Source organism: Panulirus ornatus, chromosome 1 (assembly GCF_036320965.1).
Source record: "Panulirus ornatus isolate Po-2019 chromosome 1, ASM3632096v1, whole genome shotgun sequence".
NCBI lineage: Eukaryota > Metazoa > Arthropoda > Malacostraca > Decapoda > Palinuridae > Panulirus > Panulirus ornatus.
The window spans coordinates 14,474,589-14,498,363 of NC_092224.1; the positions used below are offsets into that span (position 1 = coordinate 14,474,589).

General features: G+C 39.4%; 1 protein-coding gene across 1 annotated transcript in view; it reads right to left on the reverse strand.

Moving 5' to 3' along the window:
• The window catches only part of Taf1 (TATA-box binding protein associated factor 1), a 323,621-nt gene that overhangs the window by 281,029 nt on the left and 18,817 nt on the right, over positions 1 to 23,775 (reverse strand). The window contains exons 3-5 of the mRNA XM_071676313.1: positions 17,491 to 17,580; positions 6,033 to 6,247; positions 2,628 to 2,867 (exon numbers count right to left, since the gene is read on the reverse strand). Coding sequence (XP_071532414.1) covers positions 2,628 to 2,867; positions 6,033 to 6,247; positions 17,491 to 17,580 — 545 coding nt within the window. The remainder of the gene's footprint in view (positions 1 to 2,627; positions 2,868 to 6,032; positions 6,248 to 17,490; positions 17,581 to 23,775) is intronic.

The window sequence follows — 23,775 nt, forward strand, 5'->3', positions numbered from 1 at the left end:
TAAACTCTTAAGCTCTTCATATTCTATCATCTAAAATCCTTAACATACTTTTCATCTAGCATCAGACAAGATGATAAAGAATAAATAAATCCTAATCAAAAAGCCATATCATTTAAAAACTAGATAAAATGCATGTGTAGTGTTGTTAGGCCAGTGTGTGCTTGTGTGCATATATTCATTATTTGCACATTGAGTTAGCAGTCATGACTGTGATCCTTGGTATGATACACAATAAGATGTCACTACTCGTAATCTATTCAACATATATATTTTTTTCAAACATACTCGCCATTTCCTACACTGGCGAGGTAGCTTTAAGAACAGAGGACTGAGCCTTAGAGGGAATATCATCACTTGGCCCCCTTCTCTGTTCCTTTTTTTGGAAAAGTAAAAAACGGGAAAGGAGGATTTCCAGCCCCCCCCCCACTCCCTCCCCTTTTAGTCACCTTCTACAACACACAAGGAATACTTGGGAAGTATTCTTTCTTCCTTATCCTCAGGGATATATTTTCAATGGGATTCATGTCACAAACCTTTTGTTGGCTAATTCTGAGGGTCAATATTTCTATGCTAAAAGAACCATGCAACAGTTAGCACTGTGTGGAGTGGGCACCTGTCTTGTATAAAAACTATCCTTTAAGGGTATGGTGGAGCATATGCACGAAAAGAAAGAACCAAAAACTATTCTAAAAGCTAATTAGATTTGCCCTTAGTATATCTCCCTTCTATGTGGGGAAGCTCCCTAAAACCATGCAAATGGATCCATCCCCTCATATTACTGGTGACATGACCATTTTTGCTTCCTCATATACATACATGCTCAGAAACATACTGACTTGGTATTTCTCCAACAACGAAGTCTGCCATGGAAAGTACAGGAAATGGCCTTTGCATGGAAAATATCACTGTGGCCTATAAGTCATGACTTCTGTTGACTTATTGCCAATTAAGTCAGAGTCTACTTTCTCAATGTTGCTTAGTTAACTTCCATTTGATTGCTAGGTTCCAATGGTGTAACCCACCTTCATGTAAAAGTTGCTTTTTGTCTGCCAAAATGTCAAGGTGCATTCGTTCCCTTATGCCAACAGCATTGTTAAAGGGATCAGCTTCAGCAGCAATGCAAATCCTCCAATTATGGGCAGCAGTTGTCCATAACAGTTTCAAGAAAAGGAGGTGATTTGTAACAATTTCTAGGACTTCTCATGGATTAAGTTTCATTTTAGACAAAAGAGAAGGATGAGTGAATTGTGTGCTCTTGATATGCAAAAATTGTCTGATAATGCACTACATTAGAAGCTGGTAAACAAGTATTTTCAAGCTGGAATATGGGGAAGATTCATGCAATAGACAAAAAATTACCTTCGCAGAAGGGAACAAAAGCTGTATATTTGAGAAGCATTCTCAAAGTGGGTTTGGGTTACCAGAGGTATACCAGAGTGATCAATCCTGGGACGACTGTTTATCGTGATCTATGTATATAATGTGCTACAAGAAATTAATATATTTGTAGCTTATTTTGCCAAGGTCATGAGGAAAGCAAAGAATGATGAAGATTGAATCAACTTACAGGGGGACCTACAAAAACTTCAAAACTGGTCTGATATCTGAGTAAAAACAAAGTCATGATGTAACACAGTAAAAGGAGGCATCTCCCTCTCTCTGTCACTTCAGCATTCTTGGGTCTCAAACACTGAAGTAGACTCATATATGAGAATCCTGAAAAAAGGAGATATTTTGGCCAACAGAAATTTGAACCAACAGTTATTGAAATGGCAAGTTCCTTATGTATATATGATAAAGTTTGAAGATTTCCTTTATCATTTTTAGACTAATATCACACTATCTAAAGTAGATAAATAAGCATTATATGATAATGGCATGATTCACTGCAATATGCTCATGTAAGTTTTCTTCTAACATACCGGTATTTTGATGCTTATCAGTCATTCTTTTATTACTAGTAGTTTTACAGGTTTTTAATATCTTTTATCACTTTCACACAAGCATAAAATTAAGTGTTTACTTATCTTTAAAAGCACACCCAACTTACCACTGGTTATCCCATGTCTTATGAAAAATTCAATCATGAGTGTTTCATTTCTGTACATCTACAAGTACAACTACTGAATCTATTGAAATGTAGTCATCTAAACATGGAATAAAAGGCAGGAAGAAAAAAGCAAACGGCACTGTCACTGTGACATAAAAAAAATGCCAAGTTTAGATAAAATCCATCAGCTATAGCTCTGTTATGGGAGGAAAGTGAAAACACGTTTTTCAACAAACTCAAAGTTCAAAAGCATTTACTGTATGTATGATCACTCAATTCTGTCATTCAAAACTACAAAAACCAAGAAGTTTCTAAAGAGAAAAATGGATGCATGGACAAATGGATAAAAATCATCAGTATAACCCTAAAACTCTTTGAGGAAGGAGAAAAAAGCCACTGGGCTTCAAAAATAATTGTAATCACTTACAAACTTGAGAAAAATCCCCCTATAATATGAACAATACAGACAATGTAGCAATGAATCTTACACAAATAATTTTAGAGAGTATTAGGAATGTTACTATGAGTGAAGTAACATACAATGCTAGCTTAGTATATGTTAAGCATATAAACTTACATTGTCATCAGGAACACACATATATGGTGACGGTTCTGGTCCAAAATATAGCTCAAAACCACGAGGCACTTCAACTGGTGAACAAGCATCTTCATACTGGAAATTATCATCATTTGTAATATGTCGGCCATCCTCAGTTCCACATGTCATCCTTTTCTTCTTTTTTCTTTTAACACCTTTCCATATTTTTGGTAAATTTGACAACTTTCCAGGACCAAACAATCTTGAAAACCGTAAAACCTGTTGGAAGAAAGGGTCAAATATGAAACTTACATATTACAGTGCAAATCACAATCATTAAAGAATGATTACGTGTTAATTGACAGGCGCGCGAAAGAGACTTTTGGATGTTAATGTGCTGAGAGGTACAACTGGAGGGATGTCTGATCATTATCTTGTGGAGGCGAAGGTGAAGATTTGTATGGGTTTTCAGAAAAGAAGAGAGAATGTTGGAGTGAACAGGGTGGTGAGAGTAAGTGAGCTTGGGAAGGAGACTTGTGAGAGGAAGTACCAGGAGAGACTGAGTACAGAATGGAAAAAGGTGAGAACAAAGGACGTAAGGGGAGTGGGGGAGAAATGGAATATATTTAGGGAAGCAGTGATGGCTTGTGCAAAAGATGCTTGTGGTATGAGAAGCGTGGGAGGTGGGTTGATTAGATAGGGTAGTGAGTGGTGGGATGAAGAAGTAAGATTATTAGTGAAAGAGAAGAGAGAGGCATTTGGGCGATTTTTGCAGGGAAAAATGCAAATGACTGGGAGATGTATAAAAGAAAGAGACAGGAGGTCAAGAGAAAGGTGCAAGAGGTGAAAAAGAGGGCAAATGAGAGTTGGGGTGAGAGAGTATCATTAAATTTTAGGGAGAATAAAAAGATGTTCTGGAAGGAGGTAAATAAAGTGCGTAAGACATGAGAGCAAATGGGAACTTCAGTGAAGGGGGCTAATGGGGAGGTGATAACAAGTAGTGGTGATGTGAGAAGGAGATGGAGTAAGTACTTTGCAAAGTGAGGGGGTTAGGCAAAATGATTTGGTAAACAGAGAAGAGGTAGTAAAAGCTTTGCAGAAGATGAAAGCCGGCAAGGCAGCAGGTTTGGATGGTATTGCAGTGGAATTTATTAAAAAAGGGGGTGACTGTATTGTTGACTGGTTGGTAAGGTTACTTAATATATGTATGATTCATGGTGAGGTGCCTGAGGATTGGCGGAATGCTTGTATAGTGCCATTGTACAAAGGCAAAGGGGATAAGAGTGAGTGCTCAAATTACAGAGGTATAAGTTTGTTGAGTATTCCTGGGAAATTATATGGGAGGGTATTGATTTAGAGGGTGAAGGCATGTACAGAGCATCAGATTGGGGAAGAGCAGTGTGGTTTCAGAAGTGGTATAGGATGTGTGGCTCAGGTGTTTGCTTTGAAGAATGTATGTGAGAAATACTTAGAAAAGCAAATGGATTTGTATGTAGCATTTATGGATCTGGAGAAGGCATATGATAGAGTTGATACAGATGCTCTGTGGAAGGTACTAAGAATATATGGTGTGGGAGGCAAATTGTTAGAAGCAGTGAAAAGTTTTATTGAGGATGTAAGGCATGTGTACATGTAGGAAGAGAGGAAAGTGATTGGTTCTCAGTGAATGTAGGTTTGCAGCAGGGGTGTGTGATGTCTCCATGGTTGTTTAATTTGTTTATGGATGGGGTTGTTAGGGAGGTGAATGCAAGAGTTTTGGAAAGAGGGGCAAGTATGCAGTCTGTTGGGGATGAGAGAGCTTGGGAAGTGAGTCAGTTGTTGTTCGCTGATGATACAGCACTGGTGGCTGATTCATGTGAGAAACTGCAGAAGGTGGTGACTGAGTTTGGTAAAGTGTGTGAATGAAGAAAGTTAAGAGTAAATGTGAATAAGAGCAAGGTTATTAGGTACAGTAGGGTTGAGGGTCAAGTCAATTGGGAGGTAAGTTTGAATGGAGAAAAACTGGAGGAAGTAAAGTGTTTTAGATATCTGGGAGTGGATCTGGCAGTGGATGGAACCACGGAAGCGGAAGTAAATCATAGGGTTGGGGAGGGGGCGAAAATCCTGGGAGCCTTGAAGAATGTGTGGAAGTCGAGAACATTATCTCAGAAAGCAAAAATGGGTATGTTTGAAGGAATAGTGGTTCCAACAATGTTGTATGGTTGCGAGGCATGGGCTATGGATAGAGTTGTGCGCAGGAGGATGGATGTGCTGGAAATGAGATGTTTGAGGACAATATGTGGTGTGAGGTGGTTTGATGGAGTAAGTAATGTAAGGGTAAGAGAGATGTGTGGAAATAAAAAGAGCATGGTTGAGAGAGCAGAAGAGGGTGTTTTGAAATAGTTTGGGCACATGGAGAGAATGAGTGAGGAAAGATTGACCAAGAGGATATATGTGTCGGAGGTGGAGGGAACGAGAAGTGGGAGACCAAATTGGAGGTGGAAAGATGGAGTGAAAAAGATTTTCAGTGATCGGGGCCTGAACATGCAGGAGGGTGAAAGGCGAGCAAGGAATAGAGTAAATTGGATCGATGTGGTATACTGGGGTCAACGTGCTGTCAATGGATCGAATCAGGGCATGTGAAGCGTCTGGGGTAAACCAAGGAAAGTTCTGTGGGGCCTGGATGTGGAAAGGGAGCTGTGGTTTCGGGCATTATTGCATGACAGCTGGAGACTGAGTGTGAGCGAATGGGGCCTTTGTTGTCTTTTCCTGGCGCTGCCTCGCGCACTTGAGGGGGGAGAGGGATGTTACTCCGTGTATGGCAGGGTGGCAATGGGGGTGAGTAGGGGCAGACAGTGTGAATTGTGTGCATGTGTGTATATGTGTGTGTCTGTATATATATATATATATATATATATATATATATATATATATATATATATATATATATATATATATATATCCCTGGGGATAGGGGAGAAAGAATACTTCCCACGTATTCCCTGCATGTCGTAGAAGGCGACTAAAAGGGGAGGGAGCAGGGGGCTGGAAAGCCTCCCCTCTCATTTTTTTTTTAATTTTCCAAAAGAAGGAACAGAGAAGGGGGCCAGGCGAGGATATTCCCTCAAAGGCCCAGTCCTCTGTTCTAAACGCTACCTCACTAATGTGGGAAATGGCAAATAGTATGAAAGAAAGAAAAAAGAAAGAATAAATGTAGCATTCCAACAAAACTGATAAGCTATGTGAAATACATAATACATAAATATATAAAGTGACACCAACCAAAGTATTTCCAGAATCTACTCACATACATATACTTATGTATATCTCTCTTTTTAAACCAGGTATTCCCAATAACTAGTCTTTTTTCAGCATACAAATCCACAAGCTTTAAATCAAAGCTTCCTAAAAAAAAAAACTTTATTAACATCAATATTCATCTTCATAGCAAATCAATGTACTTACAGCATCTGTTCGGAAATCAGGAAAGAGTTCTCTAACATCAATGTTGGCATATTTTGAAGGTAGCATGGCTGCTAAGGGAGTCACAAGTCTCCGACGGTCAGAAGGTGGTGTGGTAGTACCTGTTTCAGAGGTTCGAGGAAGAGGGGGTGGAGGCATCAGCTCTGAGTCAGACTTACTGATCCCACTGTCTTCTTCTTCTGCATCATAATCTTCTCCTGTTTGACGAATGATATATATCATAAAGATATTATGACTAGACATCTCAGATCTGCCCTCAGAATGGGCCAATTATAACATTGCCAAGATAATGATGAAAAGTTGAAAACAAGAGTGGTATTTAAGAATACATTTATCTTAAGAAACTTAAGACTTTTACAGTCAGAATAAAACCTCCATTATAAGTAATTCGAGACAACGAAATTATCAAAAAAAATTTCAGTTTTAGTTGACAACTCTCAATCATCTGAAAGCAATGCAAAAGACTGAAAAAGATCTGGAAAAATATTTCCTATCACATGCTCACCAAGTTACAATGACTGAAATACTCATCACATGGTGTTTTGTGGCACTGGTGATTGTTTACCATCTCCCATGTTCCTTCTGGTACAGTGTTGTGTGCCTAACTTCCACATTCGTGTATTTTGTGCATCTTGGATTACTACTGTAGACAATGGCCCTTTCAAGAGTCAGCAATTACCTGAATGGTCCTCGAAGCTATCTACGTCTTGCATGAAGTGCAAAAGAAACGTTTTATGTCTCGAAAAGAAGATGGATTTTGCATGAGAATGGCTAAGGGAGAGTCTAAGGCAGCACTTACGAAGGACTTCAACATCATTTGCTTATCTATGTATCTTTTTTATTATACTTAATCGCCATCTAACACGTTAGCGAGGTAGCACAAGGAAACAGATGAAATAATGATCCAACCTACCCACATACACATGTATGTACATAAATGCCCACACACACGCATATACATACCTATACATCTCAACAATCGCATGTTTACCAAATGGCGTCCTAGCTTTGTCTCTTCGATGTATATCAACTGACTGTTATATTTCTCTCTTGTCTCTCCCCTGACGATGTGATTATTACACGAAAGTGCACTTGGGAACTTATCGTGTTTCATTTTCCCCATGGACTCATAGGAATACGTATACATATGTACACATGTACATATTCGTACTTGCTGCCTTCATCCATTTCCATCGCCACCCCACCACACATGAAATAGCAAACCCCTCTCCCACGGTAATGCTAGGAAAAGAAATAAAAGGCCACATTTGCTCACACTCAGTCTCTAGCTGTCATGTGTAATGCACCGAAACCACAGCTCCATTTCCACATCCAGGTCCCACAAAACTTTCCATGGTTTACCCCAAACGCTTCACATGCCCTGGTTCAATCCATTGACAGCACATCCACCTCAGTATACCACATCGTTCCAATTCACTCTATTCCTTACACGCCTTTCACCCAACTCTAAGTTCAGGCCATTATCACTCAAAATCTTTTTAGCTCCATCCTTCCACCTCCAATTTGGTTTCTCGCTTCTCGTTCCCTCTACCTCTGACACATATATGCTTTGTCAATCTTTCCTCACTTATTCTCTCCAAGTGACCAAACCATTTCAACACAACCTCTTCTGCTCTCTCAACCACACTCTTTATTACCACACATCTCTCTTACCCTTTCATTACTTACTCGATCACACCACCACACACTGCATATTGTCCTCAAACACCTTATTTCCAACACATCCACCCTCCTCCGCACAACCCTATCTATAGCCCATGCCTCACAACCATATAACATTGATAAAACCACTATTCCTTCAAACATACCCATTTTTGCTCTCTGAGATAATGTTCTTGCCTTCCACACCATTCTTCAATGCTCCCAGAACTTTTGCCCCATCCCCCACCCTGTGACTTACTTCCACTTCCATGGTTCCATCTGCTGCTAAATCCACTCCCAGATATCTAAAACGTTTCACTTCCTCCAGTTTTTCTTCATTCAAACTTACCTCCACATTAACTTGTCCCTCAATGCTACTGAACCTAATAACCTTGCTCTTACTCACATTTACTCTCATGGAAATAAGTCCACATCAAGACCACACCTTAAATGAAATATACAGAGAATTGTGAAACAGAAAAAGAAAAGACAAGAGAAAGCATTTACAAATCTTGTAGAAAGTTAAAGGCCTATCTTTTGAAATGTGCTAGGTCATAGTTATTGGGAAAACATGATAAGGTAGAGGATTCCAAAGCTTTGAAGTGTAGGGAAAGAGGCAGGTATCAAAATGGCCCACCCTTAAGTTGCTGATGGCCATACAATAATCATGTGACAGCATCTTGCCGGGTATTGCATGGTCTAGCTAGTGGTGGGGGCACACAAGCAGCCAGCTCTTAGGAGCAAAAACCCAAATAATACCTATAGAAAAGGGAAAATTAATCAACATTGCAGCATACAGCAAGGGGGTCCAGTTTGGAAGTTTGCCTGGAACAGTTTATGAGTCAGATCGCTTTCATCTCAACTTTGTCAATTAAGCTAGAACCACCCCAAATGTGAAAGCAGGACTTGTATAAACAGACCAACTGTTCAGAGAAGTTTCAACACCTAAACATGACATCCAGTTTCTTAGAGGCAGACTTAGCTACTCCTGTAATGTGGGGTTGCCACGAAAGAGTGGATGTTACAGTAATAGCAAGCATGTTCACTGAGTCAAAAGGCGTGATCAAAGAACTGTCAAAGGAGAGACGAGAGCTGTGAGGAGTTTTCGATAAAGAGATGGGTAGATTTTGGGTCTTGGAGGCATTAAACTTAACAAGATTTTTTCAATCCCACTGAGATGTCCTGTATATGTCTGAAGTTAGTGAGGAAGCTGTGTCAAGACGAGATGCAGACAGTGAGAGAAGAGGGAGCAGAATTGAAGGATACAGATGAATGAAGTGATGAGTCATTAGTGTCTGAGTGATTTGGATTATTTGTAGAGGAGAGGAAATCATTGAAACAAAAAAGGAGAAAAAGTGTAGGGGAACAGAACAAAACCTTGAGGGACACCACTGTTGATGGAGAATAGGGGAAGGCTGATCCATCAACAACCACAGAGATAGATTGGTCAGAGAGGAAGCTACTGTTAATGGAGAAAAGGGGAAGGCTGATCCATCAACAACCATACAGACAGATCAGTCAGAGAGGAAGCTATATATGAAGGAGCAAAGTGAGGGAGGGAAGCCTTAGATATATCAAGGGCTACTAAACATGACCCCAAAATCTTTCAGGGATGATAACCAAACTTTTGTCAGACAGGAAAAAACATCACCAAAGGATCTCACCTTATGGAAGCCATACTGGTGATCAGAGAGAAGACTGTGATTTTTGAGGTGTTTAAGGATATGGGAGCTGAGGAGGGATTCAAAGTCTTTGGAAATGGTAGATGTCAAAGCAACAGAATGATAGTTAGAGGGGTCAGAACAGTCACCCTTCTTAGGGATGGGATGCATCAATGCATGTTTCCAAGGAGAAGGAAAAGTTTTGGTTTTTAAGCAGAAACAGAACAAACAAACAAGCACAGGTGCAAGTTCAGAGGCACACTCTTTTAATGCAAAGGGATGAATACCATCAAGACCACAAGCCATATTTGTGTCTAGAGAAAAGGGCGCTTTTCGGACAGTCTGAAAAGAGATTATGGGAAGAGGCATAGGATTAGTAAGAGGAGCATCCGGGGATAACAGAATGTTAAAGTCATCCAAGGTGGAATTAGAGGAGAAATGGGAACCAAAGAGAGTTGCTCTGTCTATAGGAGAGACAGCTGTAGTACAATTGGAATGAAAAAAGAAATAAGGAGGAAAGGTAGAGTGACAGAAGTTGTTAGCAATGTCCTTAGCTAAAGGCCACAAAGACCTATCAGTGGATGATAAGGAGAGGTTATTGCACTTCCTTTGAGTAAATCCACTACCTCAAACCTCCCTTTACTCATTCTCTACATATGTCCATACCATTTCAGCACAGCCTCTTCAGCTCTCAACCAGTCTTCATATTTACACACCTCTCTTTTACCCTTTTAATTCTTACTTGATCAAACCACCTTATATCATAAATTGTTCTTACAAATTTTGTTTCCAATGTATCCATCCTCCTCTGCACATCTTCAACTATAGCCCAAGCCTCACACCCATACAATTAGACCTTCAAATATACCTATTTTCATCCTACCAGATAATGACCTCTCTTTCCACACATTCATCAGTGCTCCATGAACCTTTGCCCCTCACCCACCCTTTGACTCACTTCCACTTCCTTGGTTCTATTTACTGCCATGCCCACTCCCAGGTATCTAAATTGCTTACTTCTTCCAAATTTTTTCTAATGAAACACGCCAACCTTCCCTCTGCCCAGCTAAACCTGATAACCTTGCTTTTATTCACATTTACTTTCAATTTCCTCCTTTCAAACACTCCCAAACTCAAGACACCAACTTCTGCACTTTCTCATCAGTTGTGTTAACAATAAAAACAAGTGATTCACTTCCTAGGTTCCTCTTACCATCCCCCCCCCTACAAACTGCATTCTTGCCCCTCTCTACATTTTTTGGGGGAAGCCACTCACGGACAAAGGTCTACATCAAGGCCAGGTCTTAATTGAAATACAGAGAGATTAATGAAACAGTGACCTGGGAACATATCTATGAATTTTTGAAGAAGTGAAAACCCATCTTTTTAAATGTGCCAGGTCATAGTTATTGGGAAATACATGAAAGGGTAAAGAGTTCCATAGCTTTGAGGTGTATGGCCCCCTGAGTTGCCAATGGCCATACAGTAATCATGTGACGAAGCAGCTTGCCAAGTAATGTGAGTCAAACTAGTGCCCAGGGCATACAAGCAATCAGCTCTGTGGATAAAAAACCAAAGTAATACCCAAAGAAGAAGGAAAGTGAGCCAACATTGCAGTCTAGGACACGTAGGGTCAAGTTTTGAAGTTCACTTGGGAGAATTTATGAGTCTGACTGCTTTCGACTCACCTCTGTCAAGTAAAGATGTTCAGCTAGAGCTACCCCAGATGTGAGAGCAATATCCCAAAAAAGGATAGGTCAATCTTTTGCATAAATGGGTCAAAACAAAAGAAATTGCAAAATATAAACATCTGTTTTGCCACTCAGCAGGGTTGCCCATTGTGATGCAGTCATACTGATCACATCTTCCCATTTCATCCGGTTACTATTACAACCGAAATTACTGAAAATACCACTGTTTCCTATGTTCTGACTAAAGTGTTTAGCATCAATGTTTGTGAAGATTAAGTCCAGAATGTTATTTCTTCAGGCTGGGTTTGATATTTCCCTGCTGAGGGAGAACATTTCACAAAATCTGAATAACTATATTTTGCATCTGTTCATTCGAGCTACTTCCAGTGTCAGTATTTTCTATGATATTTCTTGCCTGTCTCCATTTAATGAATGGTAGGTTGAAGTCTCCCAAGATAAGTATACTTGGGACTGGGTTTCTGGGGAGTCTAAACATAAATCTGTTTCCTATTTGCTCTGTAAATTCATGAAGCTTTGAACCAGGTGGTCTACAGATTAATGCAATGACCAGGTTTGGGTTTTCAATTCTGATTGAGTGCTTCTTCTAGCTACTACATCTTTTGAGGAGTTCGGTAGTTCAGTTGTTATAAAAGTATCTACTATATACAGTACAACTTCCCCACATCACATTTGTACATGTTGTAATTCAGGATCTGTACCTCATTATTTACATGGTCTTTTGTGTGCATTTCAGTGAAAGCCACAAATACTGCACTTGACGCATTTAGCAAGCCGCTTATAGATGGGATTTTATTTGTTCTATGTGATCTTAGTCCCAATATGCTGGCATATATGAAGGACATTGCAAGGCTTGTCTGTGTTGTTTAAGGGGGTTAATATGCTCTGTTCTGCTGAACTTGGCAAAGAACTTTCAGCTTCCTTACATTTCTGAGAAGGCAAATCAGTGTCATTTCCTCCTTTTGTACTTCTTCCCTGCCTTAGTTTGGCCCTGTGTCTGTCACTTAAAAAAATGCATTTTGATAGGCACAAGGGATATGTCTCATTGTCCCTGACATGTGGTGGTTCTCACAGTACTTGTTCAAGCAGAATTTAATCTCAATTTATCATCTGCACAGCTAAGGATAGTAGAATCTGCATCCTTCCCTAAACTACCATTTACCTTTCTTTAGCCATTTCAAACATTTTCTAGGAGTTAAAATTTACATTTTCCCCAATACAATGTGCCTTTTCTAAGAGTTAAAATTTACATTTTCCCCAATACAATGTGCCAGTCTTCCCATGTATGCAATTTCCCTTCACATAGTATCTACAGACTTTGTCCATCCCAAGATTTGCTGCTCATTTACTGCAATGTATCTCATCCTCTCCGTGTCTGTGGCCACTTCCTTCCTCCCAACTCCTTCAATAGCTGAGTAGGTGTCAAAGTCCCTTTCTGCTCTCACATCTGTGCTGAAAGTTTCTTGACCTCCACTTTTTCCCATCTTCTATACCTGAGTCAAGAATACCTTACTCTCTCTGTAAATATGTTTTGTATTTGCCATTTCCTAGCTTCCACTTGATACGTCTCCTTCCATACCTAGATCAGCATCCCTGTTAATTTCTGCACTCAAAACTGTGGACCCATCCTTGATCACTCAAGGAAGATTTCTATATTCATAGATGATACTGAAGCAACCCTGCATTTCAGCTGCCAAGATCAGGAAAAGCCAACCAAAACTTCTAAGAAATGTATCTAAAAGCACCATTCAACACTGCTTGCAAAAAGACCCCTTAGATTCCCTCTTGCAAGCCAACTACCAAAACCCTGCTTATGAAGAAAGTGAAATGAAAGCAATCCATATTTACAAAGAAATACAAGAACTGGAGTGAGCAACAGCAGAACAAGGCAGGGGACAATGAGGGGGTGGAGGGTGACAGCCAATATAGCTCTCATTTCAGTGAAGACAGTGAAACACCCAGATAGGAATAATCTGGGATTGCTTTAGTGATTAGGTGAGTGTTTTACTTCTTACCTAAAAACACTACAATGAAAGGAAAGCAGTACAAGAAGGTGCCAGAGGACCACCTGCTTCCTTTTTGCAAGGTATACAGGTGTGATCATTTTATGCAGGATAGTGCCCCCTACAATAAGACTTGAAAGGTGATGAATTGGTTATCACATAAAATCATTCAATTGCAAGAGTAGCCTAGGAACTCCCCAAACCTTAACCCAATTGAAAACTGATGAAACCAGATGAATGTCAAGCTAGCTTCCTGCAACAACTCATCAGTGCCTAGTCTCATTTATGAGACTGAATCAGGACCCTTTGGACCCAAGTCATGGACCTAGAATACATCAAGAACCTTGTCAATGCCATGCCAAGATGTCTGTAGATGGTCATCAAGGCCAAAGGAGACATAACAAAACACTAAGATGTAAGTGCAACATTCTATTTTTGTTTATTTTTTTGCAGTACAGTGGTGGTGGGATGAAGTGGGTGTGGGATAGGGGGGGTTGGCAGTGGACAAGGTTTTATGCAAACACTGTAATATTTGAGTGGACTACACGAGAAACATCTTGGCTAGCCATAAATATACCACACACTAAAAATGTAATGCACAGTAGACTTCATGATTCAGCAAATGCTACCATTTCACAAGTAAATCTGACATGATTTAATGATTCTTACTGAGAATGCTGGTGATGAGAGTAGATCTTGCTTTTATGGCACCTTACAAATATGCTAATTTGGTGTTCCTTATGAAGTGACTGTCAATGACTGGGATGCAATGAGAATCTATTGTTATTTTACTCTGATATTCTAAAAGGCATCATAACTGAAAAACCTTAAAATGCACTTAAAAATTTGTCATTACTAAGTGAAAAGAATATCGATAAATAAAAATTTTCTTCATATTTGTTGCTAATATGAAAACATAGTGTCATTCTAATTTATAACCTAATTTGAGACTATCGGGAAACATTGCTTTGTGAGCCATCAGGTATATGAGAATCCCCTGTAGTATAATATTTAACTCATTTTCACATATTCCACTCTAAATTCCTTATTATCTATTCATTTACTTGAGATACAGTTATCATAATTAATCATTTCAGCAAAATGTAAGAAAAGACAGCTTAGAGCTTTCACAGTAGCACATATCATATGTCTTTCTGAATACAAGGACGTAAACTTAATCACAGTATAGAATCTTTGGTTTCGATGTAATCACAGAAAAACAATTCTGACTTTCATATGATGACATGCCTGTTTCTGAAATGAAAAAGGGTACAGTATGTAAACTATCATTTGTACTTTTCCACCTAAAAAGGTTACATTTTACTGTTGTGCGTGAGATGGAAAAAGTGATTACAAGGTCTGCAAAAAAAGTGAAACAAAATAAAACCAAGGGTGTCTTACCTTACACTTTTTACAGGACCTCAAAAGGTTATAATAAAGCCTTCTGTGCAAGAATTTCCAAGAAAAATACAAAAAGCCATGCAGAATATCTAGTGTCCACAAAGAACCTTGTCCACCTCCCCAGACATTTTCAAAGATGACATCACACTTACCTTTTAGTACTTGGTCATCTCTCCTTCGGTTCCTTTGGTTTTGATTACAATCTGCATTAGTCTGGGTATGGAATTGGCAAGGTTCCTAAAGTATTTGAGGTCCATGTTTTGGGGTCTACAAGGTCTTGATCTCCCAAATGAGGCCCAAGCACTAACAAAGTGATGCTGGAAGCAGCCACCTGACCGTGCATTCTGAGTGCCCAATGCATCTAGAAAACTCACAAGTACCCATATTTTCTTGCTTCTAGACATGAATTTTGGCTTTCTTCTCCTTAGAAAGGAATGAGCCAACCATCTTGAAGCACAGGTGGAAGAAATACAGCACCAGTAGCAAAATTCCCAAAATGAAGTGGCAGCCTAGAAGTGTAAAAAATACACAGTTTCCTCAAGATAACCTGAGGCACAGTGAGGCAGGCTGTTGATGCTCACACTGTTAGGAACACTAGTCTCTGTGACCAGATATAACATGATTTCTCCCTGAGAACATCATATGCTTGTACCCACAATAAACTGTAGCTATGCATCACCTTTGATAATATATGGGGTTGGACAATTTTTTTTTTACAGACAATGTATGGTTAAACTTCAACCACTTATTCTTGTGTCACTGAGAAGTGTAAAGAAAACATAGTTCCCTCAAGATAACCACAATAAGCTGTAGCTATGCATCACCTTTGATAATATATGAGGATGGACGATTTTTTTTTACAGATAATGTATGGTTAAACTTCAACCACTTATTCCTATGTGTAACTGAGAAGTGTAAAGAAAACACAGTTCCCTCAAGATAACCTGAGGCACAGTGAGGCAGGCTGTTGATGCTCACACTGTTAGGAACACTAGTCTCTGTGACCAGATATACTATCATTTCTTCCTGAGAACATCATATGCTTGTACCCACAATAAACTATAGCTATGCATCACCTTTGATAATATATGGGGAAGGACAATTTTTTTTCTACAGACAATGTATGGTTAAACTTCAACCACTTATTCTTATGTGTCACTGAGAAACCTTTTATGAAAAGTATGGTGTGGTAAATGAACAGACAGATGAATGACAAAAGTAAAGCAAGTATTAATTCCTCAACCATGAAAAAGTGTTAAAACAACATCAATTTGAAGGATCATATCAGTCCAAATAGTTAATGCAGAAAACATCATGGCCATTCTTAAGAATTAGAAAAACACCTACTTCCAAAGTGATAAATGACTTCTCATTCAATTTCATCAACAAACTGTTTCAATCTTTCTCCATTAAGAAGTCAGAGGTGCCACTGTCAACTTTGTCTCCACTCAGGTTACAATGTATTTTCCTTTCTTAGAGACATGAAAGAATGTACTACAATGCTAAAAGATTCTCAAATTCCTCATCCATGAAAAAGTGTAAACACTACGTCAATTTGAAGGATCATATCAGTCCAAATAGTTAATGCAGAAAACATCATGGCCATTCTTAAGAATTAGGCAAACACCTACTTCCAAAGTGATAAATGACTTCTCATTCAGTTTATCAACAAACTAATTTTTTACTTCAAAGAACCCTCAGTTTCAATCTTTATCCATTAAGAAGTCAGAGGTGCCACTGTCAACTTTAGCTGTCTCCACTCAGGTTACAATGTATTTTCCTTTATAAGAATATACAATACTAAAAGATTCTCAAATCCAGTATTATTTTTTATCTTTTACTATTATTTTGCTTTATCGCTGTCTCCCGCATTAGCGAGGTAGCGCAAGGAAACAGACGAAAGAATGGCCCAACCCACCCACATACACATGTATATACATACACGTCCACACACGCAAATATACATACCTATACATCTCAATGTATACATATATATACACACACAGACATATACATATATACACATGTACATAATTCATACTGTCTGCCTTTATTCATTCCCATCACCACCCCGCCACACATGAAATAACAACCCCTTCCCCCCTCATTTGCATGAGGTAGCGCTACAAAAAGACAACAAAGGCCACATTCGTTCACACTCAGTCTCTAGCAGTCATGTAATAATGCACTGAAACCACAGCTCCCTTTCCACACTCAGGCCCCACAAAACTTTCCATGGTTTACCCCAGACGCTTCACATGCCCTGGTTCAATCCATTGACAGCACATCGACCCCAGTATACCACATCGTTCCAATTCACTCTATTCCTTGCATGCCTTTCACCCTCCTGCATGTTCAGGCCCCAATCACTCAAAATCTTTGTCACTCCATCTTTCCACCTCCAATTTGGTCTCCCACTTCTCCTCGTTCCCTCCACCTCTGACACATATATCCTCTTTGTCAATCTTTTCTCACTCATTCTCTCCATGTGACCAAACCATTTCAAAACACCCTCTTCTGCTCTCTCAACCACGCTCTTTTTATTACCACACATCTCTCTTACCCTATTATAACTAACTCGATCAAACCACCTCACACCACATATTGTCCTCAAACATCTCATTTCCAGCACATCCACCCTCCTCTGCACAACTCTATCTATAGCCCACGTCTCACAACCATATAACATTGTTGGAACCACTATTCCTTCAAACATACCCATTTTTGCTTTCCGAGATAATGTTCTCGACTTCCACACATTCTTCAACGCTCCCAGAACTTTCGCCCCCTCCCCAACCCTATGATTCACTTCCGCTGCCATGGTTCCATCCGCTGCCAAATCCACTCCCAGTTATCTAAAACACTTCACTTCCTCCAGTTTTTCTCCATTCAAACTTACCTCCCAATTGACTTGTCCCTCAACCCCACTGTACCTAATAACCTTGCTCTTATTCACAGATTATATCAAACTACTGTATGAACTGCACTTACTATACCAACATACCATCATCTTCATTCTGAGCAAGGGTGTCATCCTCCACAGCTTCAGTTATGTCAGAGTAATCCACTGCTGATGGGCTTTTCTCACCCACCTCTATAAAAAGAAAAACAATACATTTATAGATAAAAATTATATATCAAAAATTCATTCAACCAATGCATTTGAATAAAATAGTTTCCCTGTATGTTATAAAAAAAATTGTATCATAAGGAAACAAACTTCCTAAAATACATTCAAAGAGTGCAATGGAGTTCTTTAGTTATGGAGACTGTTGCCAGGTGTCAGATATATAGATAGAAAAATGCTGACCATGAAAATACAGACATATCCAAATATATTTGAAAGGAAATACAAGTAAACTGGATTTTCACTAAATAATATAATTTATGAAATTTTCTCGATAACCCAAGCCATACTATTTGCTTACTTCCTACACCAGGAGTCCCTTCTATCTTTAAGAGGCTCTCACAATGCTCAGGAAGGCAGGACATCTGATAGGCAGGATCGTATGTCACAACGTATGTGTAAGGATAGTGTAGGGCAACTGAGTACTAAGTGTTTGGTGTCTTCATTGTGGTAGCAGCATCATGAGAATGAAGGGTCTTTGGATATTGTAAAATGGTGTTTATAGTTTTGTAGGGATAGGTGACTCATGTTTGTCTGGGGAGTGTGGCTTCTGAATAATGTATGTCTGGTGGGATGGAGTTTAAAGAGAGTTGGGAGGGCAGATATTTAGTGCTTGTCAGGTTATTTCAGTGTGTAGTCTTCAATTAGTGTTAAATTTGTCTGGGGTTAGGGGATCTATGAGTAGAGGCTGCTTAAGTGTGAGGCAGGAGCAAGCTTTTGATTTCTACTTGGGGTTGGTAGTTAGCTTTTCAAGGAGTGGTTAGGGTAGGAAAGGTTAAATGCTGCAGCAGAGCACATTGGGGTGGGATCATATTGGAAGGATTCTTATTTCATTGTGTAGGTGATGAGTGTTTGTGGTTGCAATACTAACAGTGATTTGCAGCTTTGTTATATTTGCATTTGCGATGATGGAAGACTTAGCAAGTCAGGGATAGTTTAAAGCAGGGTACACACAATCAGTATTACTGTCAGTATCAATACTGACATTATTTTTGGTATTGTCAGTACTGTGAACACATGTTTATTATTGAGTGTTAGTATAATCATCAGTAATCCCTTGTGTGCACATCACATGGTTGTCCTCAGCAATTATTATTCAAGTGAAATGGAAAAAAGTTTTTTCTTTACATGTTCCACCACTGCATCACTTTTCATTAATCTAAATACAAGCAAAAGTTTCTCATAACCAGCAGTTTTCTTTATCTTCTCAATATAACTATCACTATGCACATCCCACAACTCTGTCAACTCTTTGTATAAACAAATAATTTGTTCATTAAAGCTTTTCCATCTTGTTTCTCCAAATCTGCTGCCATTGCAACTATGTTTCATGTGCTGCAACAATGCTGATGGGAATGACAGTACAGCAAACAGACGATCAGTAATTAGTCATTCCATAGGCCCTGCCCACATACTGATGCCTAGATTTTAAAATGTTTGAAAATCCATCGGCACAAATTTTCGGTATTGACAGTACATCAGTATGACGCATAAACCTTCAGTAACACGGACAGTACAGAAAATACTGATGGTAATACTGATCATGTGTACCCTGTTCAAAGTTGAGCAGAAAAATTTTTTGTAGAGGATGTACTGTAACAATACTGATGGGAATGACAGTACAGCAGACGATCAGTAATTAGTCATTCCATAGGCCCTGCCCACACACTGATGCCTGGATTTTAAAATGCTTGAAAATCCATCGGCACATATTTTTGGTATTGACAGTACATCAGTATGACGCATAAACCTTCAGTAACATGGACAGTACAGAAAATACTGATGGTAATACTGATCATGTGTACCCTGTTCAAAGTTGAGCAGAAAAATTTTTTGTAGAGGATGTCAAAGGATTCTTTCTCTTGACTAAATCTGGTGCCAGTTAGTGTTCAGAAGGCATCTAGTTCATGTGTTGCTTTAGTGTTGATGGTTTTGATGTAGGGAAATGAATGTCATGTGTGTCATATGTGATGCCTAGAATGACTGGTGCTCTGTTCAGAGCAGGTGAACATTCATTCATGGTGGCTAGAGTATGTGAGCTAGATTTTTGTAAGTCTACGATTAAAAGTGATTGAAGACTTCTGCAAGATACACACATTCTGTTCTAGGTGGACCAATGTTCCACTCAAAGAAATTAATAAATAAACAAATAAAGAAAGAAAGCTTTATTAAATTTTGGCAGTCATTCAGTTGAAAATACAGTTGAGGAATTACATAATTAGGGGTCTAACTAGTAATACTCAATTAATCACAAAAGAGCGTAAGATCTAGGCAGAGTTTGATACTTACAGGCTTTGGACAGGCACATGAATGAAGTACGTCTATACAGTAAAGGAAGTTTTAAATAGCAAGGTTTATACATTTATGAATTATCCCTGGGGCAGGGGAGAAAGAATTCTACCCTCATATTCCCTGCGTGTCATCAAAAAGTTGACTGAAAAGGGAGAGGAGTGGGGGAGCTGCTGGAACATCCTCCCCTCTTCTTATGTTTCAATTTCTATAAGGTGGAACAGACAAAGGAGCCAGGCAGGGAGTGCTCATCCTCCTTGACGGCTCAGACAAGGATGTCTAAATGTATGTGGATGTAATCAAGATGAGAAGAAAGAAGAGACAGTATGTTTAAGGAAAGAAACTTGGATTTTCTGGCTCTGAGTGAAACAAAGCTCAAGGGTAAAAGGGAAGAACAATTTTGAAATGTCTTAGGAGTAAAGTCAAGGGCTAATGAGAGGACTAGTGCTGAGGAAGGAGTAGCACTATTCCTGAGGCAGGAGTTATGGGAGCACATGATAGAATGTAAGGAAGTAAATCCTAAACTGATGTGGGTAAAACTGAAACTAAATGGTGAGAGCTGGGTGAATATTAATGTCTATACAACTGGCCATGCACCTGACTATGAGAAGAAAGATTGAGAGAGCAAGTGATCTGGAAGCAACTGAGCAGGTCTATCAGCAGTTTTGATGTAAGAGACCAGGTATTAGTGATGGGTTATTTAAATGTGAAGGTAAGTAATATGGGGTGCATGGGGTATTCAGTGTTACCAATGGAAATGATGAAGAACTTGCAGAGGTATGTGCCAAAAGAGGAGTAATGATTGGGAACATCTGACTTAAAATGAGGGATATACACATGTTTTAGGAGCATTGAGTAGAAAGAGAGTTACTACATGGGAGGGTGAAAATGGGTATGTTTAAAGGTATAGTAGTTCTTACAATATTTTATGGATGCAAGGCATGGACTACAGAAGAGACTGTAAAGAGGAAGGATGAGTTGGGTGTCAGAAATTAAATATTCAAAAGGAGGGTCGATTGAGTAAGTATGAACAGAGTTGGAGAAAAGTGTTGAAAAAGAAGAGTACGGTTGAGAGAGCTGATGAAGGTGTACAAAACTGGTTTGGAAATATGTAAAGAATACAAGAAGAGTGGTTAACAAAAGAATATTTGTGTTAGAACTGGAGGGGATAAGAAATAGGAGACCAAATTGGAGATGAAAGGATGGAGTGAAAAAGATTTTGAGAGTTCTGGGCCTGAACATGCAGACGGGCATAAGGGATCAATAGGATATAGTGAATTGGAATGATGTGGTACATAGGTTACAATGTGCTATCAATAGACTTTAACCTGGGTGTATGAAGAAGCCAGGGTAAACCAGGGAAAACTCTGTGGGGCCTCATTATGGATAAGGGTTTGTGGTTTCAGTGCATTACACATGATAGCTACAGAATGGTTGTGAGAAATGAGACCTATTTTTCAAATGTTCCTGGCACTACCTCACTGATGCAGGAAATGACAAAAAAGTACGAAAGAGAAAATGGAGATAGATATAAATGAATAAACTATGTCCTGAAGGAGAAATATGCCTAACAAATCCACTAAACAAGTCGTATAGCGTATATCAAAAACTCATTATCTCTAGGATCAATTAATGTGTGGATTTCTTATCCTTAAGGATTTCAGATATACAAGTGCTGTAGGGGGCACAGTGTACATTAAAAATACCAAATCCTTAATACAGGTTTCTGAATGTTTATTTTCTGTAATGTTTATTCATTTATTTATTATATTTTGTCACTGTCTCCCGCATTAGCAGAGTAGCACAAGGAAACAGATGAAAGAATGGCCCAACCCACCCACATACACATGTATATACATACACATCCACACATGTACATACACATACCTATACATTTCAATGTATACATATATATACACATACACAGACATATACATATATGCACATGTACTTAATTCATACTTGCTGCCTTCATTAAATCCCGTCGCCACACTGCCACACATGATATGGCACCCCCCTCACCCTACATGCATGTGAGGTAGCGCTAGGAAAAGACAACAAAGGCCATATTCGTTCACATTCAGTCTCTAGCTGTCATGTATAACACACCAAAACCACAGCTCCTTTTCCACATCCAGGCCCCACAAAAGTTTCCATGGTTTACCCCAGATGCTTCACATGCCCCCATTCAATCCATTGACAGCACGTCGACCCCAGTATACCAGATCATTCTAAGTCACTCTATTCCTTGCACGCTTTTCACCCTCCTGCATGTCAGGCCCTGATCGCTCAAAATCTTTTTCACTCCATCTTTCCACCTCCAATTTGGTCTCCCACTTCTCCTCGTTCCCTCCAACTCTGACACATATATCCTCTTTTCAATCTTTCCTCATGCGTTCTCTTCATGTGACCAAACCATTTCAATACACCCTCTTCTGCTCTCTCAAACACACTCACTTCATTACCACACATCTCTCTCACCCTTTCATTACTTACTACATCAAACCACCTCACATATTGTCCTCAAACATCTCTTTTCCAGCACATCCACCTTTATCTGCACAACCCTATCTATAGCCCATGCCTCACAACCATATAACATTGTTGGAACCACTATTCCTTCAAATATACCCATTTTTGCTTTCCGAGATATCGTTCTCACCTTCCACACATTCTTAAACGCTCCCAGAATCTTCGCCCCCTCCCCAACCCTGTGACTCACTTACACTTACATGGTTCCATCCGCTGCCAAATCCACTCCCAGATATCTAAAACACTTCACTTCCTCCAGTTTTTCTCCATTCAAACTTACCTCCCAATTGACTTGTCCCTCAACCCTACTGTACCTAATAACCTTGCTCTTATTCACATTTACACCCCAGCTTTCTTCTTTCACACACTTTACCAAACTCAAGCACCAGCTTCTGCAGTTTCTCACATGAATCAGCCACCAGCACTGTATCATCAGCGAACAACAACTGACTCACTTCCCAAGCCCTCTCATCCACAACAGACTGCATTCTTGCCCCTCTCTCCAAAACTCGAGCATTCAACTCCCTAACAACCCCATCCATAAACAAATTAAACAACCATGGAGACATCACGCACCCTGCCACAAACCAACATTCACTGAGAACCAATCACTTTCCTCTCTTCCTACACGTACACATGCCTTTCATCCTCAATAAAAACTTTTCACTCCTTCTAGAAACTTGACTCCCACACCATATACTCTTAATACCTTCCACAGAGCATCTCTATCAACTCTTATCATATGCCTTCTCCAGATCCATAAATGCTACATACAAATCCATTTGTTTTTCTAAGTATTTCTCACATACAATTTTCAAAGCAAACACCTGATCCACACATTCTCTACCACTTCTGAAACCACACTGCTCTTCCCCAATCTGATGCTCTGTAAATACCTTCACCCTCTGTATCAATATCCTCCAATATAATTTCCCAGTAATACTCAACAAAGTTATACCTCTGTAATTTGAGCACTCACCTTTAGCCCCTTTGCCTTTGTACAATGGCACTGTGCATGCATTCTGCCAATCCTCAGGCACTTCACTACAAACCATACATACTTTGAATATCCTTAGCAACCACCCCACAACACAGTCACCCCCTTATTCAATAAAGTCCACTGCAATACCATCCAAACCTGCTGCCTTGCCAGCTTTCATCTTCTGCAAAACTTTCACTACTTCTCTGTTTACCAAATCATTCTCCCTGACCCTCTCACTTCGCACACCACTTCAACCAAAACACCCTATATCTGCCACTCTATCATCCAACACATTCAACAAACTTTCAAAATACTCACTCCATCTCCTCACATCACCACTACTTGTTATTACCTCCCCA